This window comes from Camelus dromedarius, chromosome 17 (assembly GCF_036321535.1).
Source record: "Camelus dromedarius isolate mCamDro1 chromosome 17, mCamDro1.pat, whole genome shotgun sequence".
In the NCBI taxonomy this organism is placed as follows: domain Eukaryota; kingdom Metazoa; phylum Chordata; class Mammalia; order Artiodactyla; family Camelidae; genus Camelus; species Camelus dromedarius.
In genome coordinates this window covers 27,147,822-27,163,700 of record NC_087452.1, presented here as the reverse complement: position 1 = coordinate 27,163,700, position 15,879 = coordinate 27,147,822, and the positions used below count along the sequence as shown (strand labels likewise).

Sequence of the window (15,879 nt, the reverse complement as noted above, 5' to 3'; positions counted from 1 at the left end):
CCCCAAGACAGCTCTGTGGGACAAGGTCACCTGTGTGTGTCTGTGCTGCCCAGGACAGGACTGGACACATAGCAAGTGCTCAATAAATCATTATTGCATGTCTGATAAGATGCTCTGACTCAAGAGCCTAGTTTCTCAACCACCCTGGGAGGTTAGCCATGGAACTCAGGTCCCTGGATAACCAAGGGAGACTCCAGGCCACTGAGACAAAAGAAATGATAACAGCAACCACTACATAACATCTGCCTTTCACGGAGCACTGAGTGCTAAGTTCTTACAGAACTCTCTGACCTCAGGAGCAGAGCATGGAGCAGGCTTTTCACTCTCAGCACTGATGATATTTGGGGCCAGATAATTCTGTGTTACAGGGACTGCCTCTGCATTGTAGGAGGGTTAGCAGCATTCTTGGCCTCTACCCACTAGATGCCAGTAGCACCCCCCAGTCATGGCAACCAAAAATGTCTCCAATAATTGCCAAATGCCCCTACGAGGGTGGAGATCACCCCATGCTAAGGATGTTGTTGTGGAGGTTAAAGCATACGTGCTTCCACTTATGGCTGTTCAACCTCAGGCAAGCATCTAAACTTCTCTGTGCCCATTTCCTCACTTTTAAAAATGGAAATAATAATAGCTCTTACATGGTAGAGCTGTGAAGATTTAGTCAGTTTACAACTAAAGGGCAGACTCAGCACAGTGGCCCTTAAGGGTACTCAGTTGGGGTGATATGCTATCTCCAGAATAAACTGTGAAAAGAAGGGACTGCCATCTCCATTTTACAGATGAGGAAATTGAGGCTTAGACATAAAAAGTCAGGCCCCAGCTGTAGACTATGAAGTGACATCAAAGGCAGGAATTCAGGTTCTCAGGATTAATTCCCTTTGCCAGACCTCTTCGTAAGTACCAAATGGCCCATTAACTTCAGACCTCTCCTGATCAATTGCAAACTCTGACCTGGTGATGTTGCAATTGGTGGGTTAGATCTGCCAGGGTGGGACTAGGGTGAGGCAAATGAGGCACTGGCCTCAGGCACAAATTTTAAGGAGGTGCCAAACAACTCAGTAATCAAGATAAATAATATTTTATGCAATATTTTGAATAATTATTCAAGTTAATGCAGAAATAACCATAGTGAACATAGTATTAAAATCTTAAAGACAAGATCCAACCCTGCATTTTCACGACCCTGCCTCATTCAATTAATCCTGTCCCTGGGATCTGCAGATCTGTGAAACCACTCACCACTTTTGGTAGGGGAAAGCCTGTTGGTCAAAGATGACATGGGAGAAAACAGCGCCCTCTTCTGGCTGGCAGTGAACACTGCTCCTTTCCCGGGGAGCCAAATTCAACTTCTTTGCCCCTTGAAACAGCTTCTCAGTACTTAGTCTCTTCGCGCATCACAACGCTTTTCACCCTGACCTCTTCATGAGGCTTCTAAGTTAAAAGGTTGCAGGTCCAATAATGCTGTTGGAGCCCCCGGCCCACCCCTTCCCACTGGCCACTGCACTGCACTGGATCTGTTGCTTTTCTCTTTTTACTACCTGTGCAAACATGCCTGAGGACCTGTCTGCACTTCTACAGAAGATTCTAAAGCTGCCTGTTAATATAAAGTTGGCCTTTCCAGGCTCACCTCAAAAGGGGACTGTGAGGAGACAGGACCAAGTGGCGGAGGCTTCTCACAGCTGCTGACTGCTGAGCAGGGAGCTGGCTGCTGCTTTAACTGCAAGGTTTCTTTTCCTTCTTTTGAGGGTTTGGTAGTTCTTAGCTTTGTTTTATTTATTTCTGTTTTACTTTTATTTTGCAATAATTTCAAACTTACATAAAAGTTTTAAAAATAGCCTCCAAATTCACATACCCTTCATCCATATTCACTAGTGAACCTTTTTAGCCACATTTGCTTTTTCATTAGTTTTCTCTAAATGCAGTTTTCCCTGAACCATTTGAGAGTAAGTTGGAGACATTATGACCTTTTACCCCTAAATACTTCAGGTGAATTTCTCAAGGATAAGTACATCCTCTTACATAACTATTGAGCAATTAGAAAGTTTAGCAATGATAGGATATAATTACCTAATTTACAGACCATATTCAAGTTTTATTCTAATAAACTCCTTTACAGCAATATTTTCTTTTTAATCTAGGATTCAGTCCAGGGTTATGCATTGTTCTTAGCAGTCCTGTCTCCTTGGTCTCCTCTAATCTTTGTCTTTCATATCCTTAACACTTTTGAAGTGTACAGACCATTTATTTTGTTGAATCTCACTCAGTTTAAGTTTGTCTGGGGCTTCCTCGTGATTATATTCAAGTGAGGCATTTGGGGCATGAATACTACTTGTGTGTCTCATGGAGTTTCTCAAACGAGCTTCTCACATTCACAGGGCAGCAGGGTGATTCTGAGACACAGGACACTGATTGATTTAAAAGTTCTTAATAATGGCTATTGAGTGCTTGCTGTTTGACACTCCTCTGCATCTGTTGACTTGGGGGCTAGTCTCCCCTTGGAACGATGTCGTATGGAGTGCTTACGTTGGATCACAACAATGTACAACAATAACAGCAGCTACAGCTCCTGTTAGTGTATTGAGGGTAATAAGCTGTATTAGGCCCCATATTATACATACTCTTTACGTGTATTATATCTTTAAAGCCTCACTACCACCAAGTTCTACTATTATCCTCATTTTACATGAGAGAAAATGGAGCCTCAGAAAGGGTGAGTCACTTGCCCCAGGACTCACAACTAGTAAGAGGCACAACCAGAACAGTTCTACACCAGAGTTCGAGCACCTAGTCAGTCTCTTATACCATGTCTTTCCTGGCTCTTAACAGTGACAAGACTTCATCAGTATTCCATCTCAGAACACCAAGAACAATCCACGTCTTCATCCCCCAGACTCCCTGTAAATGAGGTGCTTTCTCCCCATATTCTGAAACCTGCTTACCCCACATAGAAGGCACACAAGAGCATGTGAGACACCCCAGGCTGTGTGTAGGGGACCTCAGTAGGTTGCGTGGTGTGCTCCAGGGGCAGGCACCCATTCTGGTTCGTCATGCCTTAGGCATTTATTTATAAATCCATTGAAAACCACATCAGTCTCAAAGATAGGGTGATGAGGATAATTATGAGCAGGTGTCAGTTCTTGACCAACCAGTGACTCGTGAATCATTCTCAAGATAGGAATTCCGTTTCAGGATGGAACTTACCCCCAGCAGGCAGAACCTGCTCCAGTCACCCACAGACTGGATTTAGATGCAGGCCAGTGTCATCATGACACATGACCTTAAGAAATCCACTGACGAAGTGTGCAAGGGGGATACAAAGATGATAAGACAGCTTCTGCCCTGGAGGACTCAAAATTAGTTTATTGGATTTACCATTGGTTTCAGTGAGTTTTTGGTGCCTCTGAGCTAGCATTCTACATCTTGTTACAAAACTGTCATGATTTTTGAATTACCAATGTGAATCTTGGACTCAAACCTTCTTTTTTTTGAGAGGGAGGGGGTCTATAGACTGTTTATTGGGGAGGAGCCACTTGGGGTGGCTCTAGGCTGTGGATCCCCCATGGATCCCCCACAGAACCCTCTCCCAAACCGACACTGGCTTTCTAGCTGGTAACCAGCATGCTGGGAGGGGACCACTCTGAAGGCTGGCCTAAGGGATACGATAGCTGGATCCAGAGAGCTTGTCCAGAAGGCCAGCCTGGTAAGCCTGAGGAGTGGGCTGAAGTGGGCTAAATTGGGCCCCCACCCCAGTGAGGGTGTGCAGAAAGAGGCAGCAACGAGGCAGACACCCAAATCTCTTTTTATTAGGGGAGAAGGGGAACGCTGCAGCGGCCCATTCACTGCACAGCTTGTTCGTTGGCTCTGCTTCTTGAGTCCTGTGGCTTCACCACGTCCGGTAGCTCAGAGAGGGTAGAGAAGGGCTCAATGCGCAGGGCCTCAGAGGCATCATCTGCCTGGAAGGCTAGCCCCACAGTGGTTGGGGCCTGAGGCCGTGCCATCTGGCTGGTGAAGCCACACTCACCCAATGTCTTGCTGTCGTCCAAAAGCTGGTTGTCCTTGTACAGCTGCTGCTCGTCCGGCGGCCGCTTGAGGATGCCCTCGACGATGCGCTTCAGCTCGAACATGGTGCTCAACTTCTTGGCGTCAGTGAAGATGGTGGTTTTGTGGTGCCAGATCATGAGAAACACGTCCTGGGGGCGGCAGGCCGGCGTGAGCTTGGCGCCCAAGCTCCCCACCAACGCGGCCCGCCACTCCCGGCCTCGGCCCAGCGCCCCTCTCCCCGCGCCCGCTCACCATCACGGCCGACTCAAACCTTCTTGAGCCCCACTGGCCACCATTTTATCTGGACTATTATGACTCCTCTGACTGAAGCGTCAGGGAGGGTGGTCAACCATCCTGGTTTGCCCAAGACTGAGGAGGGGGTGAGGGTGTTCAGTGTAAAGACAGGAAAAGCCCCAAGACAATCAGGATGAATTGGTCACCCTCATGCTGGGAACAGGGGCAGCAGGAGGGGAATGGGTAGAGGGGAGAGGAGTAATAATAGCCAATACTTCCTTTGTTCAGAATTTAGTAACACTGAGAACACATTTATGAAGTAAGTACTTTATTACCCCTATTTTGTAGAGGTGTAAACTGGGACTCAGAGAGTAAGAAACTTGTCACAAGTGTATATTCAGTAAATGGGAGTCCGCCTTCCAGAGCAATCTGTGTTCCCAGCCATTACTCTGCACTGCCTTGGAGGTCTCACATGTAAATGTGGTGCAGATAAAGGCTCAAAACTATATCTGAAAAGCTGGCAGCTTCCCTGAAACTCAAGAGAAGACAATGTCTCTCTGAATACCTGTAAGTTACTGCTCTTTATTCCCTATTGGAGAATAGAGAGCATTCAAATTAAAAGAAACTATATTTGATATTAATTCCCAGAGATTGGAAGCTGACTCCTCTGGAGGCAGAAGTCAGTGGAAGTTGTGTTTCCACGGAGACCCAGTCACACTCAACCAGGCTGTGATCTCACGTGCCACGATGATGGGGAGCTGCTGTCACTAAAATGAAGTGCATTTCTCTTTTTTTGTACTTTTACTAGCATTTATTTTATGCTGAAATTATTCCCAGGCCATAAGTTTTTGTTTCTTCAGTTTCTTCTGGGATATCTTTTTCTTCTGTGTCTCCTCTCCTGATCTGAGAACACTCTGCTCCTTTTCAGTGAGGATCATCTCAGTGGGCTCAGTGAAGAGAGCACACACGTGGGTTAGTCCAACTATGAGCTCACAAAGTCCATCACCACATTTTGAGGGCTTTGCTCACCTGGATGTGTTCAGTGACCAGAGAATCTATGTCTAAACCCTAACATTCAGCATTACTCTGTATTTTTAAGCATGTGCAGTGCAAATTCACCACTCTTTTTGGGCCATCAACCCTACACCCAGCCCCTGTTTTTGGCCAGGGTACACCTCGCAGCTGCACCATTCTGAAGACAGAATGGCACACGTTGCTTCTGTAAAGTGACATCCTTTAGATACTTGGTGGATTGGGAGATATGCACACCCTTAATGACCTGGACAGTTTCATGAGAGTTCTTAAAGTGAACACAAAGATTTAAACCTATTGATTTGCATGATTTTGTGGCATTTTCTGGGTCAAGTGAATAGTGAACCGTTTTCAGAGGTCACCTCAAGTGGCTTATGGGAAGAGAAATCAGGTGCACTTCTTAAGGGAAAGACCCTCCGTAGAAATTTCCTGAACTGCCCCCAATGCCCATTCTGTCATTCTGGACTCTGGGTAGTCTCCATGGCAGTCTGTAAAATGTGAGTATTTTACAGGGTCCTGGGAGGTACCATGGAGCATCAAGTGACACAGCAGTTAAGAGCGTGGATTCAGGAGACAAGTGTCTACCCCAGCGATCGCTAGCTACATGACCTTGGGCAAGTTACCTAACTCCTAAGCCCTGTTTCCTCCTCTGTTATATGGTGGAAGTAATAATACTCACACTCACTGCTGCTGTGAATATGAAAACAAATGGGATAATGCATGAAAAGCACAATGCTCAGGACAGAGTAGGCAGTGAAGACATGCCCATTGGCCACTGTTTGCCATCTGATCACCCCATGGATTTAAATGAGAACAATCCATTTGAGAACTAGCACTGAAGAATGGATGACAGTCTGTTCCCCACAACTGCCTTCTCCTCCTGGCTTTGCCTGCCCCATCCCTAGTGTCTGTCCCATTTTGGCCCTTTGGCTTGTTCCCAGCCACTTGTGTGCTGCTTGGTTTCTCCTGCTTATGGCTCCATTGGGCGCAGTACTCCCAATCCCCAAAACCCCAACTTGGGCACTAGAACCACTGCTTGAAGGGTGACCAGACTATGATCCATCCATATAGTTGTGTGACCTGGCTCCCTGCATGACCTCAGCAGCTCAGAGAAGAGACAACATGAGAAGAAAGGATGCTCAATGCTTTGGAAGCATCATGATTTGGATGGCATAATCAGATGCACCATCTTTGAAAGTTTCATTAAAATATTCATGTTTTAAGAGGTTAAAGGCCCCAGGAGAGACACCAGAGACAGCAAAGGGGGAGAGGTCTTGGTACAATGATATGGGTGATATGGATGCTAAAATGAAACCTGTGAGGCATCCAGCAAGATGCCTTGGAGAAATGAGTTTTCTTAAAAGAAGAGCTCTGCCCTACATGCACACGTGCGCACATATACACACACACATGCACACACATGCACACACCTGCTGGCAACCTTCACCCATTGATTCCTGGCCTACATTTGGGTCCTTCATATTCTCTTTTCCACGACTGGCCTTTGCCTATTCAAAGACAGTTCTGTGGACAGGGCAAGCCCAGTAAATGCTTGGGTTCGCTTGATCTTCTCTGTAGTCCTATGAGGTGGGTACCATTATCAGTTCTTCATCATCATCCCCTATCCCTACATGAAGAAACTCAGGTTTTTAGAGGCAGCTGATGAGTGACAGAGCTGAGCTTCATTTTACTTAGGATTTTTAGGTTTCTGTTTTTAGGGATTTATGAGTAATATTGGATTGACCTTGTTTTGATATCAAATTTAGATTAGCGTTGCAGGGTGAATTGGGGATATATCCTCTCTGTTTTCCAGAGGAGCTAGTGAGAAAGTAGAATGATCTGTTCCTTGAAAGTTTAGACGTGCTTCTCAGACCATCTGGACTTAACTTTTTTCTTTTTTATTTTATTTTAACGTTTTTCTTTGATTAAAAATTTTATCAATTTCTTTAGTAATTGTAAGACTCAAGTTTCTATAGTTTAGAACTGACATATTTTACTGGTGAATTGAACTTTTTATCATTATGTAGTGATCCTCTTCATTCTTAATAATATTTTTTGTTAGTCTGTGTTACCTAGTATTAATTTATCTATGCTAGCTTCCTTTTGGGTAGTGTTTGTCAGGTGTATCGTTTTCCACACTTTTACATTCAGCCTTTCCAAATGTCCTGTGTCTTTGCCTCTGAGATTTTTTAATATTCAGTTTGACAGCTTCTGACTTTTAACTGATGAATTTAGTCAATTTACATTTAGTGTGATTATTAGTATATCTAGACTTATTTTTACTTTTTTGGGGGGAGTTTCACTTTTTTACTATACTGCTTTTGAGTTGATTGGTGGGTTTTTTGTTTTTATTGGCTTATGTCATTTTCCCCATTCAAGAATTTTGGAAGATATGTATGTGTGTGTATATATGTCATATTTATATTGTTTTAGTGAATACCATTGACATTTTACCACACTTATTTAACAAAGGCCAAAGTTAATATTCTAATTCACTTCTCACACAAATGCAAAGGCATTAGGACACTTGAACACCAATCACCTCTTTTGTAATTTATTGTTGCTCAACATTTTAGTTCTGACCTTGTTCTAAACCTACAAACTATATATTATTATTGTTGTTATCGCTGTTGTTTTCTAGTGACAGTTTTGCTTAGATTCACTGTATTTACCAATTTCTTTACTCACTATTCCTCTTTTCATTTCACTTAATTTCACTTTTCACTTCATTTAATTGGATCATGTTTCTTCTTTCTGAAGTATACCTTATAAGTTCAGTTAGTCAAGTCTTCCAGTTGTAAATTCACTTTTTAAAAATCTGTATTTCTTCCTCATTCTTGAAATGGTAACTATCCAATTCTCAGGTCTTTGAAGACATTATTCTTCTTTTAATTTCCAGTGTTGCCATTGAAAAATCTGCCTAACTGTCTAATTCCTTCTTTTGTGAGTAATCTGTCCTTTTTATATTTAGCTACTTTTAAGATCTTTTGTTTCTAGTATTCTGCAGTTTCACTACCATGTTTCTTGGTGTGGATTTCCTATTATTCATCCTGCTTTAGATCTGTTATACTTCTTCTAACATCTGTGTATGTCTTTTCTGTTCTGGAAATTCTCAGCTATTACTACTTCAAATTTGGCCTCTCCTCCCTGTTCTCCTTTGATGCTGATTAAATGGATTTTTAGACCTTCTCAGTCTATCCTGCGTGTTCTATAATATCTTTTTTCATATTTTGCATGTCATATCACCCTGTGCTACATTCGGAGTAATTTCTTTAGTTATGTCTTCCAAATCACCGTATTCGGCTAATCATGATCTGTGAGAATCCTGGGTGCTGTCTTACAGAGAGCACCCTTGTTTGTTTGTGTTTGGAGTGAAGAACACTACCCACCTGAGGCTGCTCTAGCCATTCGAGGATCCTGATAAATATGGGGCTCTCGGGTGCAGCTTCTTCAACTTCAAGCTGGCTAAGGTTTAGTCTCCCAATATTGTTTATGGGTCTGCTGTGCACAACCCTGGTCTTGGGACATCCAGGCATTTCACATATTTACTGCTTACTTCCCCCTGCTCTTATTTTAACACATTTTCAGCCAAGCAACCCATGACAAAGTCTGTTTTATCCAGGATAGAGGTGTTTTGAGAAGAAAGGTGCTCCAGAATATCTGGTCCACCATATGTTGAGATGCCATTTGAATTTGGAAAGCCTAAATATGGAACTGTTAAATTTCATTCACCGTGTTTTTGACATATTCCAGATCACTGAAACAGTTCTGAACCCTGATTTGCTTCCTAGCTTTGTTTGATTTAAAATTTGATGACAAATCTTGATTTCTGTTTATCTTAATTTTTTTTTTGAACATCAAAGACAGAGAACTGGAGTACTTCCATTAGAAAATTGCTTCCAGTTGATATTGTCAGATTAAAGAAAGTCAGGCCACTGTTGTTTAACCTTCTATGAATCCACTGAGCTGTGTGTGATGTTATGCAGTCTAGATTGCTTCATCTTGCCCATAAGCAGATAATAAAATGTTTTGTCCCAAGCCCACTTATAGTCAAAGTTCTGTGTACAGTTAAGATCTACTTATGCTGGTAATTGTTGAAAAATCCTTCCTTTGGTGTGATTATGAGCTCTTGGTAGTCATTTGTTTTAGTTTAATAATCATGTGCAGAACTTTGCTAGAAAATCAACACCATGTCTCTTGGTCTCTAGATTTCTTTCAGTCTTTCTCCCTATTTGAAATGGGACCCTTACTCTAATTAGAGACTTCTGGCATGACTTCTCAAAGATCACTGAATATATTTCTGAGATTATATCCAAGTATCCTTTTGGTATCCTGGGCAATAATTTCTTTTGATCTGGTAACTTGGACTAATTTTTAAGTCGTTGGGTGTTCTTTCCATATCTTTTCTCCCTATCCTGGATTTGATTTCCCTCTAACCTGACCAAATAGAAGCTCTTTTTTCCTTGTTGAAGATGAAGTAGAAGGGAACCTGGTGATTTTGCTTTCCCTTCAGCATCTGTTAGCATTACATATGCTCAGTTCCTTTTTTTTTTTTTTCATTTTCTTGATACAAGTCTGAATTTACATTCACCTTTTTCTGTCTTTAGCTTTTCAGTCTCAATCATTCTGAATTAAAAATTCAGGTTAATCTTTTGGAAAATTCCCATCACCTTCTAACTTATACACAGATGCTTAGAAAATCTGGGCCAGTCGGAGTGCTACTTGTGCAGTGTTGGGCGGGAAGAAATTTCCTCCACCCTTCTGAGTTCTTTTGGCTGGCCTAAGAATTAAATTGACATAAGGCAGATTAACAGGAGAAAATCAAACAGAAGTTTCATGACATGTACACCCAGGAGTGACCCAGGGAAACTGAGTAATCTGCCAAAATGGCTGAAACCCTCACCTTAAATACCACCTTCAGCAAAAGACAAAAGAGGATGTTGGGAGTAGTGGTTTGGGACTTCCTAAAGGAGGAAGGCAATTCATAAGCTGGAAAAGCAAATGTTTGATAAATAAATGTTTGCTGGGCTGTGCAGAGACAGTGGGACACAGAATGGACTCAGATCTCTAGGCCCTGCAGAGTTTCCCTCACCACCCTTGGTCCTTATTCTTTGCAGATATCTTTGGTGATAACTCTATCCTGGGAACAGGCCCTTTTACTAAATTCTTTAGGAAGGGAAGGTGGAGGTTGAGTAAGATTTCCTGAGTCTTCTGTTTCTTAAAAGCTTAAATTAATCCTCATGCCAAAGAGACACCCTTGGGGTGGCAAATTTTGCTCACCTATAGCAGTCACACTGCTCTCTCAAAGACTCCCCTTTCCTTCCCATCTAGGAGCCTCTCTGGTCTAGGACTGTGCTTAACCTGCATTTTCAACAAATGAATCAATAGTTTCAGAATCTCCTGGTTATTGAATCCTTCTTGCCATGATCATATAATACATTTTGACATATGTTCACTTGTTGTCTCATGATATAATTTTTACTTCTTAACTCTTGCATCAATGTTCTTTTTTTCAGGTATATAAGTCAAAATATATCTTATATCTGTATCTCCCACAATTTGGGTCCTATGCATGAACAGGTGCTTGACAGTTATTTAATTCACAAATAAATGTATAACCAGTATTTGAATTATTTGGAAAGAAGATTTTTTGCCTAAAAATGTTAATATTTCACCAATTTCTAGATATAAGCTCTTTAAAAATGAGACTTTGCCATTTCTTTCACCATTAATTCCTTTCTAGTTATGGTGGCAGTCATCTTAGTGGTTAGAACATAGATTTTGTGTTCAGATATACACAACTTGGTTTGAATTCTGGCAGTATCACTTATTAGCTGAGTGACCTTGGGTAGGTTAACCTCTTCGAGCCTCAATTTCCTTATCTGTAAAATGGGGCTGATAATTATCCCCACCTCATAGAGTTGTTGAGAGGATTCAATGAGATAATAGATGTAAAGCACTGAGTACAAAGTGAGACACACGGATAAAGCTCAATACATGGTAGCTAATTAATATTTGTCTGCTCTGTGCCACTTATCATGCTGGCCCCTGGGGAGATGGAGATAGAAAAGCAGTTCACAACTCAGTGGAGTCTAGAGTCACTGAAATGAGTAAATATAGCATCATGTACAATGTGCTACAGGGTATGGATGATGAAACAATTAATTTTTCATAGGTAATTAGAAAGGCTGTTTCGAGGTGATGAAATCTGAATAGCATATTGGGCAAGGGGGCCCAGTGGTTGGCTCAGAGTTGCCATGCAGTAAATTTTTGAAGAATGGATTGTGCAGATGGCTCGTTGGCCCAAGGATGCTGCCCAGCTGGCATCTGTATACACAAGGTATCTTATGTTTTTCAGTTTTTAATCCTACTTATATTTGCATGTACTGTACATTTCAGTCTCAACCATGTAGCACTGGTACTTGGTCTTTGTACTTGTTGTTACTCATGATTTCATCATAGTTTGTGCATGATCCCTAACTGAATAATTTCTAATATTTTTGTATTATTAATAGACTCAAGTCCTTGGGAGCAAGAAGTGTTCACCCAGAGTAGCTCACATGTAGTAGGTTCTAGGTAATGTTTGATGAACGAATGAATGAATGAATGAATGAATTCCTTTCACTGCTAGCTGCACCACTGGCTGTGGGATCTTGAGTGAGTCAGTTAACCCAACCCCTCTGTGCCTCAGTGCTCCCATCTGTAAAGTGGGTTAGCACATTTCACAGGATGGTTGTGAGGACTAAGTGAGGTGATGGCCAGTGCCCAGTAGGTAATATGTGTGCATTAAACAGTGGGAACCATCGGCAGCACTCAGCTCTGACTGTCCACAGACTACATATCAGGTCGAAGCCTGGGGCCCTTTGCTGTATCTGCTGGCAGAGGAGAGGTTTCAGAACTCTTTCCTAATGCTAGGGTGAGACGTGTCAGGTGATAAGGGGTTTCTGCTTGGCATGACTGAAGGTGCCATTAGGAATGTGGGTGGCCCCTGTGGGACTACTCCTCAGCTTCCCACCCACGGCTGATTTCTCGGTGACAGTGCTCAGAGGCATTGCTGACTTGGGGAGGGGTCACAGGTGAGTCCCCTCCTCTCCTCCTGCCTCCTTAGCTTCATTGTGAAATGTAAGCTAATTAAAGTTTCTCTCCTGTCAGTCACCAGGTGGAGAAGAGTCACAGAGAAGGTGACTCCCACCTGTGGCTCAATTCAGTGTTATCTAAATATACAACTCTGGGAAAAGAGCCTCTTTGGATTTAAAAACCCCAGACTTTAGGAGGTCCCTGGGGCCACAAGTTATGAGTTAGGAGAAAAGATGAATTACTCATTTTTAAGGTTTTGGGGAGGAAAAAAATATTTAAAGACAAGTGTTTTCAAATGTTCAAATACACCAGGCAAAGCCTATTGTATGGCTTCAGTGTGGGGCCTTCCAGGAAATTATCCAAGCATTTCATTCCCTTATATATTCATTCAACCTCCTTAACATTGTTTGGTGAATGCTCCCTGGGCCTGAGATTGCCAATAAGTGGCAAGTGGGGATTAAAAAGCAGGTCAGTCTTAATCTTTGCTGCCTCTCTGGGCCTGCTCTGGGGGTGTTGGAGGACTGCTAGCTTGGAAAGTGTTCGGCAATAAGGAGCGATAAGGCCAGAGAAGGTAACATGGCCTTTGAGTAAATTGTCCTCAAATCTCTGAGAACAAATCCATGAAGCAAGTTACATGCAGCTCTTGAAATCTGAGTGATGAGGTAGCCAACATCTTTGAGGAAGATGTTCCAGCCCCAGAAGAGAGATTGTCCCAAACTCTGGATGGATTCCAGCAGCCCTGACAAAGGCATATTTCACCAATGGCCTTTGCCACATCTCTAGAGCTTCTCATCCACATCCCATCCTTAAAACCCAAGACCTGCCGAGCTCAGCCAGGCTTACCCAGCCTTCAGGGCTTGGCAGGCCTGAGGCTGCATTTGTGGTGGATTTAAATGGCCAAGAGAGTCTTGCTGGGTACTGGTCCCACCTAGGACTGGAGCAAGAAGCAGATAAACCAGGGACTCAGAGCAGCAGGAAAACACTTGCCACCACACACACACACACACACACACACACACACACACACACACACACACACACAGTGCTCAGCACATAGTAAGTGCTCAGGGAATATTTGTGAAATGAATGAATAAATACTTTGATGGAAGAAGCCCTCAGTACCATGTGGGCTCAAAGGGGACTCATGGGAGGCTTCCTGGAGGAAGTGACATTTGAATTAAAGTATGAAAAAGAGGAAGGAGTAACCAGGCCAAGCAGAAAAGGATGAGCCTTCTTGGCAAAGGCTAAGTTGGTAGAGATCAGCCCCGGTGCCCTTGGAATGCTAGGAGATGAGGCTGGAGTGGAAGACTGAGGCCTGATGTTAAAAAACCTAGGCTTTGTGGCAGATAAGCTAGACAGAAAACAACATTTGAATTTAATGGGTGATAACTCATTCCCCTTCCCTATTTTTTCCCCTAGTGAGGTTTAATTGCCCTTAAAAGGAGGAAATGGCCATACTGGGAATTTAACCAGTGGTTAAGCCTTATAAAATGGCCAGTTTTTCCCCAGGAGTTTTGGCGCTAGACTATCCTGGGTTGGAATTCCCAGTTCCGTCCTTTACAGGGCAGATTCCTCACCTCAGAAGAGTTACAAGAAATGAAGCCAAGCCCACTCAGGATACTGAAGCCCAGATAGTATCAGATGAGACAATCCATGTAAAGTAGGGTTGCATGGCTTTCCCGTGAAACTCTCTGTCCCTCCGAACCTGTTGGAGGCAGAGATGCAGCTTGAGCCATCGGCGGGTGCCTTGCCCAGTAGCACCAGACACATAGCAGGTATTTAGTAAATGAAATAATGCCCCGACGAATCCTGGCGTCGCATTGTGAAACTGTGTGTGGCCCCTTGGGTTCCAATCCCTACCCCATGCCTCAGGTGAGCGCTTTTGGGTCAAGGGGGCCCGGGCGATTGGGTTCTGCCCACATCCTTCCCGCACTTGGCACTGAACCCGGAACACAGTAGGCGCTCGTGCTTCGGCCTTGGTTCTCGGATGCTTGGAGACAGGTTGCTGGCGTCGGGTTGTGTGGGACGCTACCTTAACCCTCCGGGTTTAACGCTGTAAGCGGGCGGGGGCGCCGAGGAGCTGGAGGTTCTCGCCCCCGAGCCCCGTTGGAAAAACGCCGCGGCAGGTGAGCAGCGCTAAGGGCCGGGTGCGGGCGGGGCTGGCTTTTCTGTCGGAGGACGCAGGCCGGCCCGCCGCGCCTTTAAGGCGTCCCCAAGTGCTGGCCCGGGAGCCGAGAGCGGCGCGGGCGCGCGCGCAGCTGCTGCGCCAGAGTCGGGGCCAGAGGACGAAGATCCGCGTGGGATCGATCGGCAGGTCCCAGGCGGACTGAGGTCAGGTGAGCGCCGGTGGGGCGGAGTAGGGGGTGTGCATCTAGAAGGAGGTATCCATGGGTTCCCCCAATGTTCCGCTGACCTACCTTCCACTTCCTGAGTCCGGGCTGCCTGGCCTTCCTCCAAGCGGCGCTAGGGGTGAAGGGGTGAAGAAGGGTCGGAGACCTGCACCTCCCTTTCTACTCCGTTCCCCTATCCCGGCGTCAGCCCCTTTGCGCTCCCTTTTGGCGCTGGAAAGGTTTGACATTATCGAATCCTTGGTTCCCCCTACTTCCCGGGGCCGCGGGCTGCCTGCCGACCTAAGCCCGCGGACAAGGTGAGGACAGATCGGGGACCTGAACTCTCTTTCTACTTGGCCTTCCCACTGCTTGCGCCGGCGGTAGCCCTTATGCTCCCCTCCCAGTGCCTGATGGTTTGGAGGCTCCTGCACCCCCGTTCCTCCCACTTCCTGGGGAAGGGCTGCAGCTCGCCCTCCCAGCCTCTGTTACCTGCCCCCGTCCCGCCCCAGGCATCCGCACCCCTCAAGACCTCTCTCAGCCAACAGCTATCCACAGCAGCCTTTCACCCGAACCCCCCCTTTTCCCAGCCTGCCCCAATTCCCTTACCCTTACTCCCCCTCATCCAGCTAACCCGAGAGTCAGGATGTTGGCCCCACCACCCTGACAGCCTGGTGCCAGCCGGTAACCCCGGCATCCCCCGCCTTCGCTTCCGCGGGCTTCTTGGCAGTCTTGGAAATGCGGATTGTGTAACGCCGGCTGCAGGGCAAAGCACGTGCAGGATTTCCACCCCTAAATCCACAGATGAGTGGAGGAGGCCAAGTTGACCGAGTGAGGTAGCGAGGGAGGAAAGGGGTGCCAGGTGTGTGGAAAGGCTGTGCCTCCAGGCAAATATTTGAGCCCTTTTTATGGCCCCAGGGCTGAGTGGTCAGGAAAAGGTCTCAACCGAGACCAGAGACCATCATTTGTCTCCCTTATTATGGCTGAGAAATCCCTAATGGCTGACTCTATCTGGCTGGGAGTTAAAAATAGTTTATTATCAATAATAGCTGACATAGGATAAACAAATACTGGGTGCCATACCCTGCCCTGAGCACATTAAAAAAATTACCTGCCTTACTCCTCCCAACTGCCCCATGAGGTAGGTACCACCGCTGTGTGCATTTCT

General features: G+C 44.9%; 2 protein-coding genes and 1 pseudogene across 4 annotated transcripts in view; 1 reads left to right on the top strand and 2 right to left on the bottom strand.

The window, feature by feature from the left end:
• Positions 1–3,793: 3,793 nt before the first annotated feature.
• LOC105089802 (elongin-B-like) lies at positions 3,794–15,449 on the bottom strand. Of its 2 annotated transcripts, XM_064496381.1 has the most exons (3): positions 15,321–15,449; positions 14,802–14,847; positions 3,794–4,190 (listed from the first exon to the last, which is right to left on the bottom strand). In XM_064496381.1, exon 3 carries the CDS (start codon positions 4,176–4,178, stop codon positions 3,837–3,839), a length of 342 nt encoding a protein of 113 aa, XP_064352451.1. In that variant the 5' UTR covers positions 4,179–4,190; positions 14,802–14,847; positions 15,321–15,449; the 3' UTR covers positions 3,794–3,836. The 2 variants fall into 2 exon arrangements, with proteins under 2 accessions (XP_064352451.1, XP_064352450.1); XM_064496380.1 differs by lacking the exon at positions 15,321–15,449 and having other exon boundaries at positions 14,802–15,202.
• On the bottom strand, positions 5,023–5,659 carry LOC105089830 (large ribosomal subunit protein uL22-like; annotated as a pseudogene).
• ABHD6 (abhydrolase domain containing 6, acylglycerol lipase) overlaps positions 14,603–15,879 on the top strand; it is a 43,892-nt gene continuing 42,615 nt past the window's right edge. Inside the window, exon 1 of one of the 2 annotated variants that reach the window (XM_031470620.2) lies at positions 14,603–14,720. The gene's annotated coding sequence lies outside the window, so the exon portion shown is untranslated. The remainder of the gene's footprint in view (positions 14,721–15,879) is intronic. The other variant, XM_031470623.2, reaches the window with a different exon arrangement.

What these genes read in the sequence shown, in the direction of transcription:
- LOC105089802 (XM_064496381.1), bottom strand. Translation starts at nt 4,178, where the DNA reads ATGATCTGGCACCACAAAACCACCATCTTCACTGACGCCAAGAAGTTG.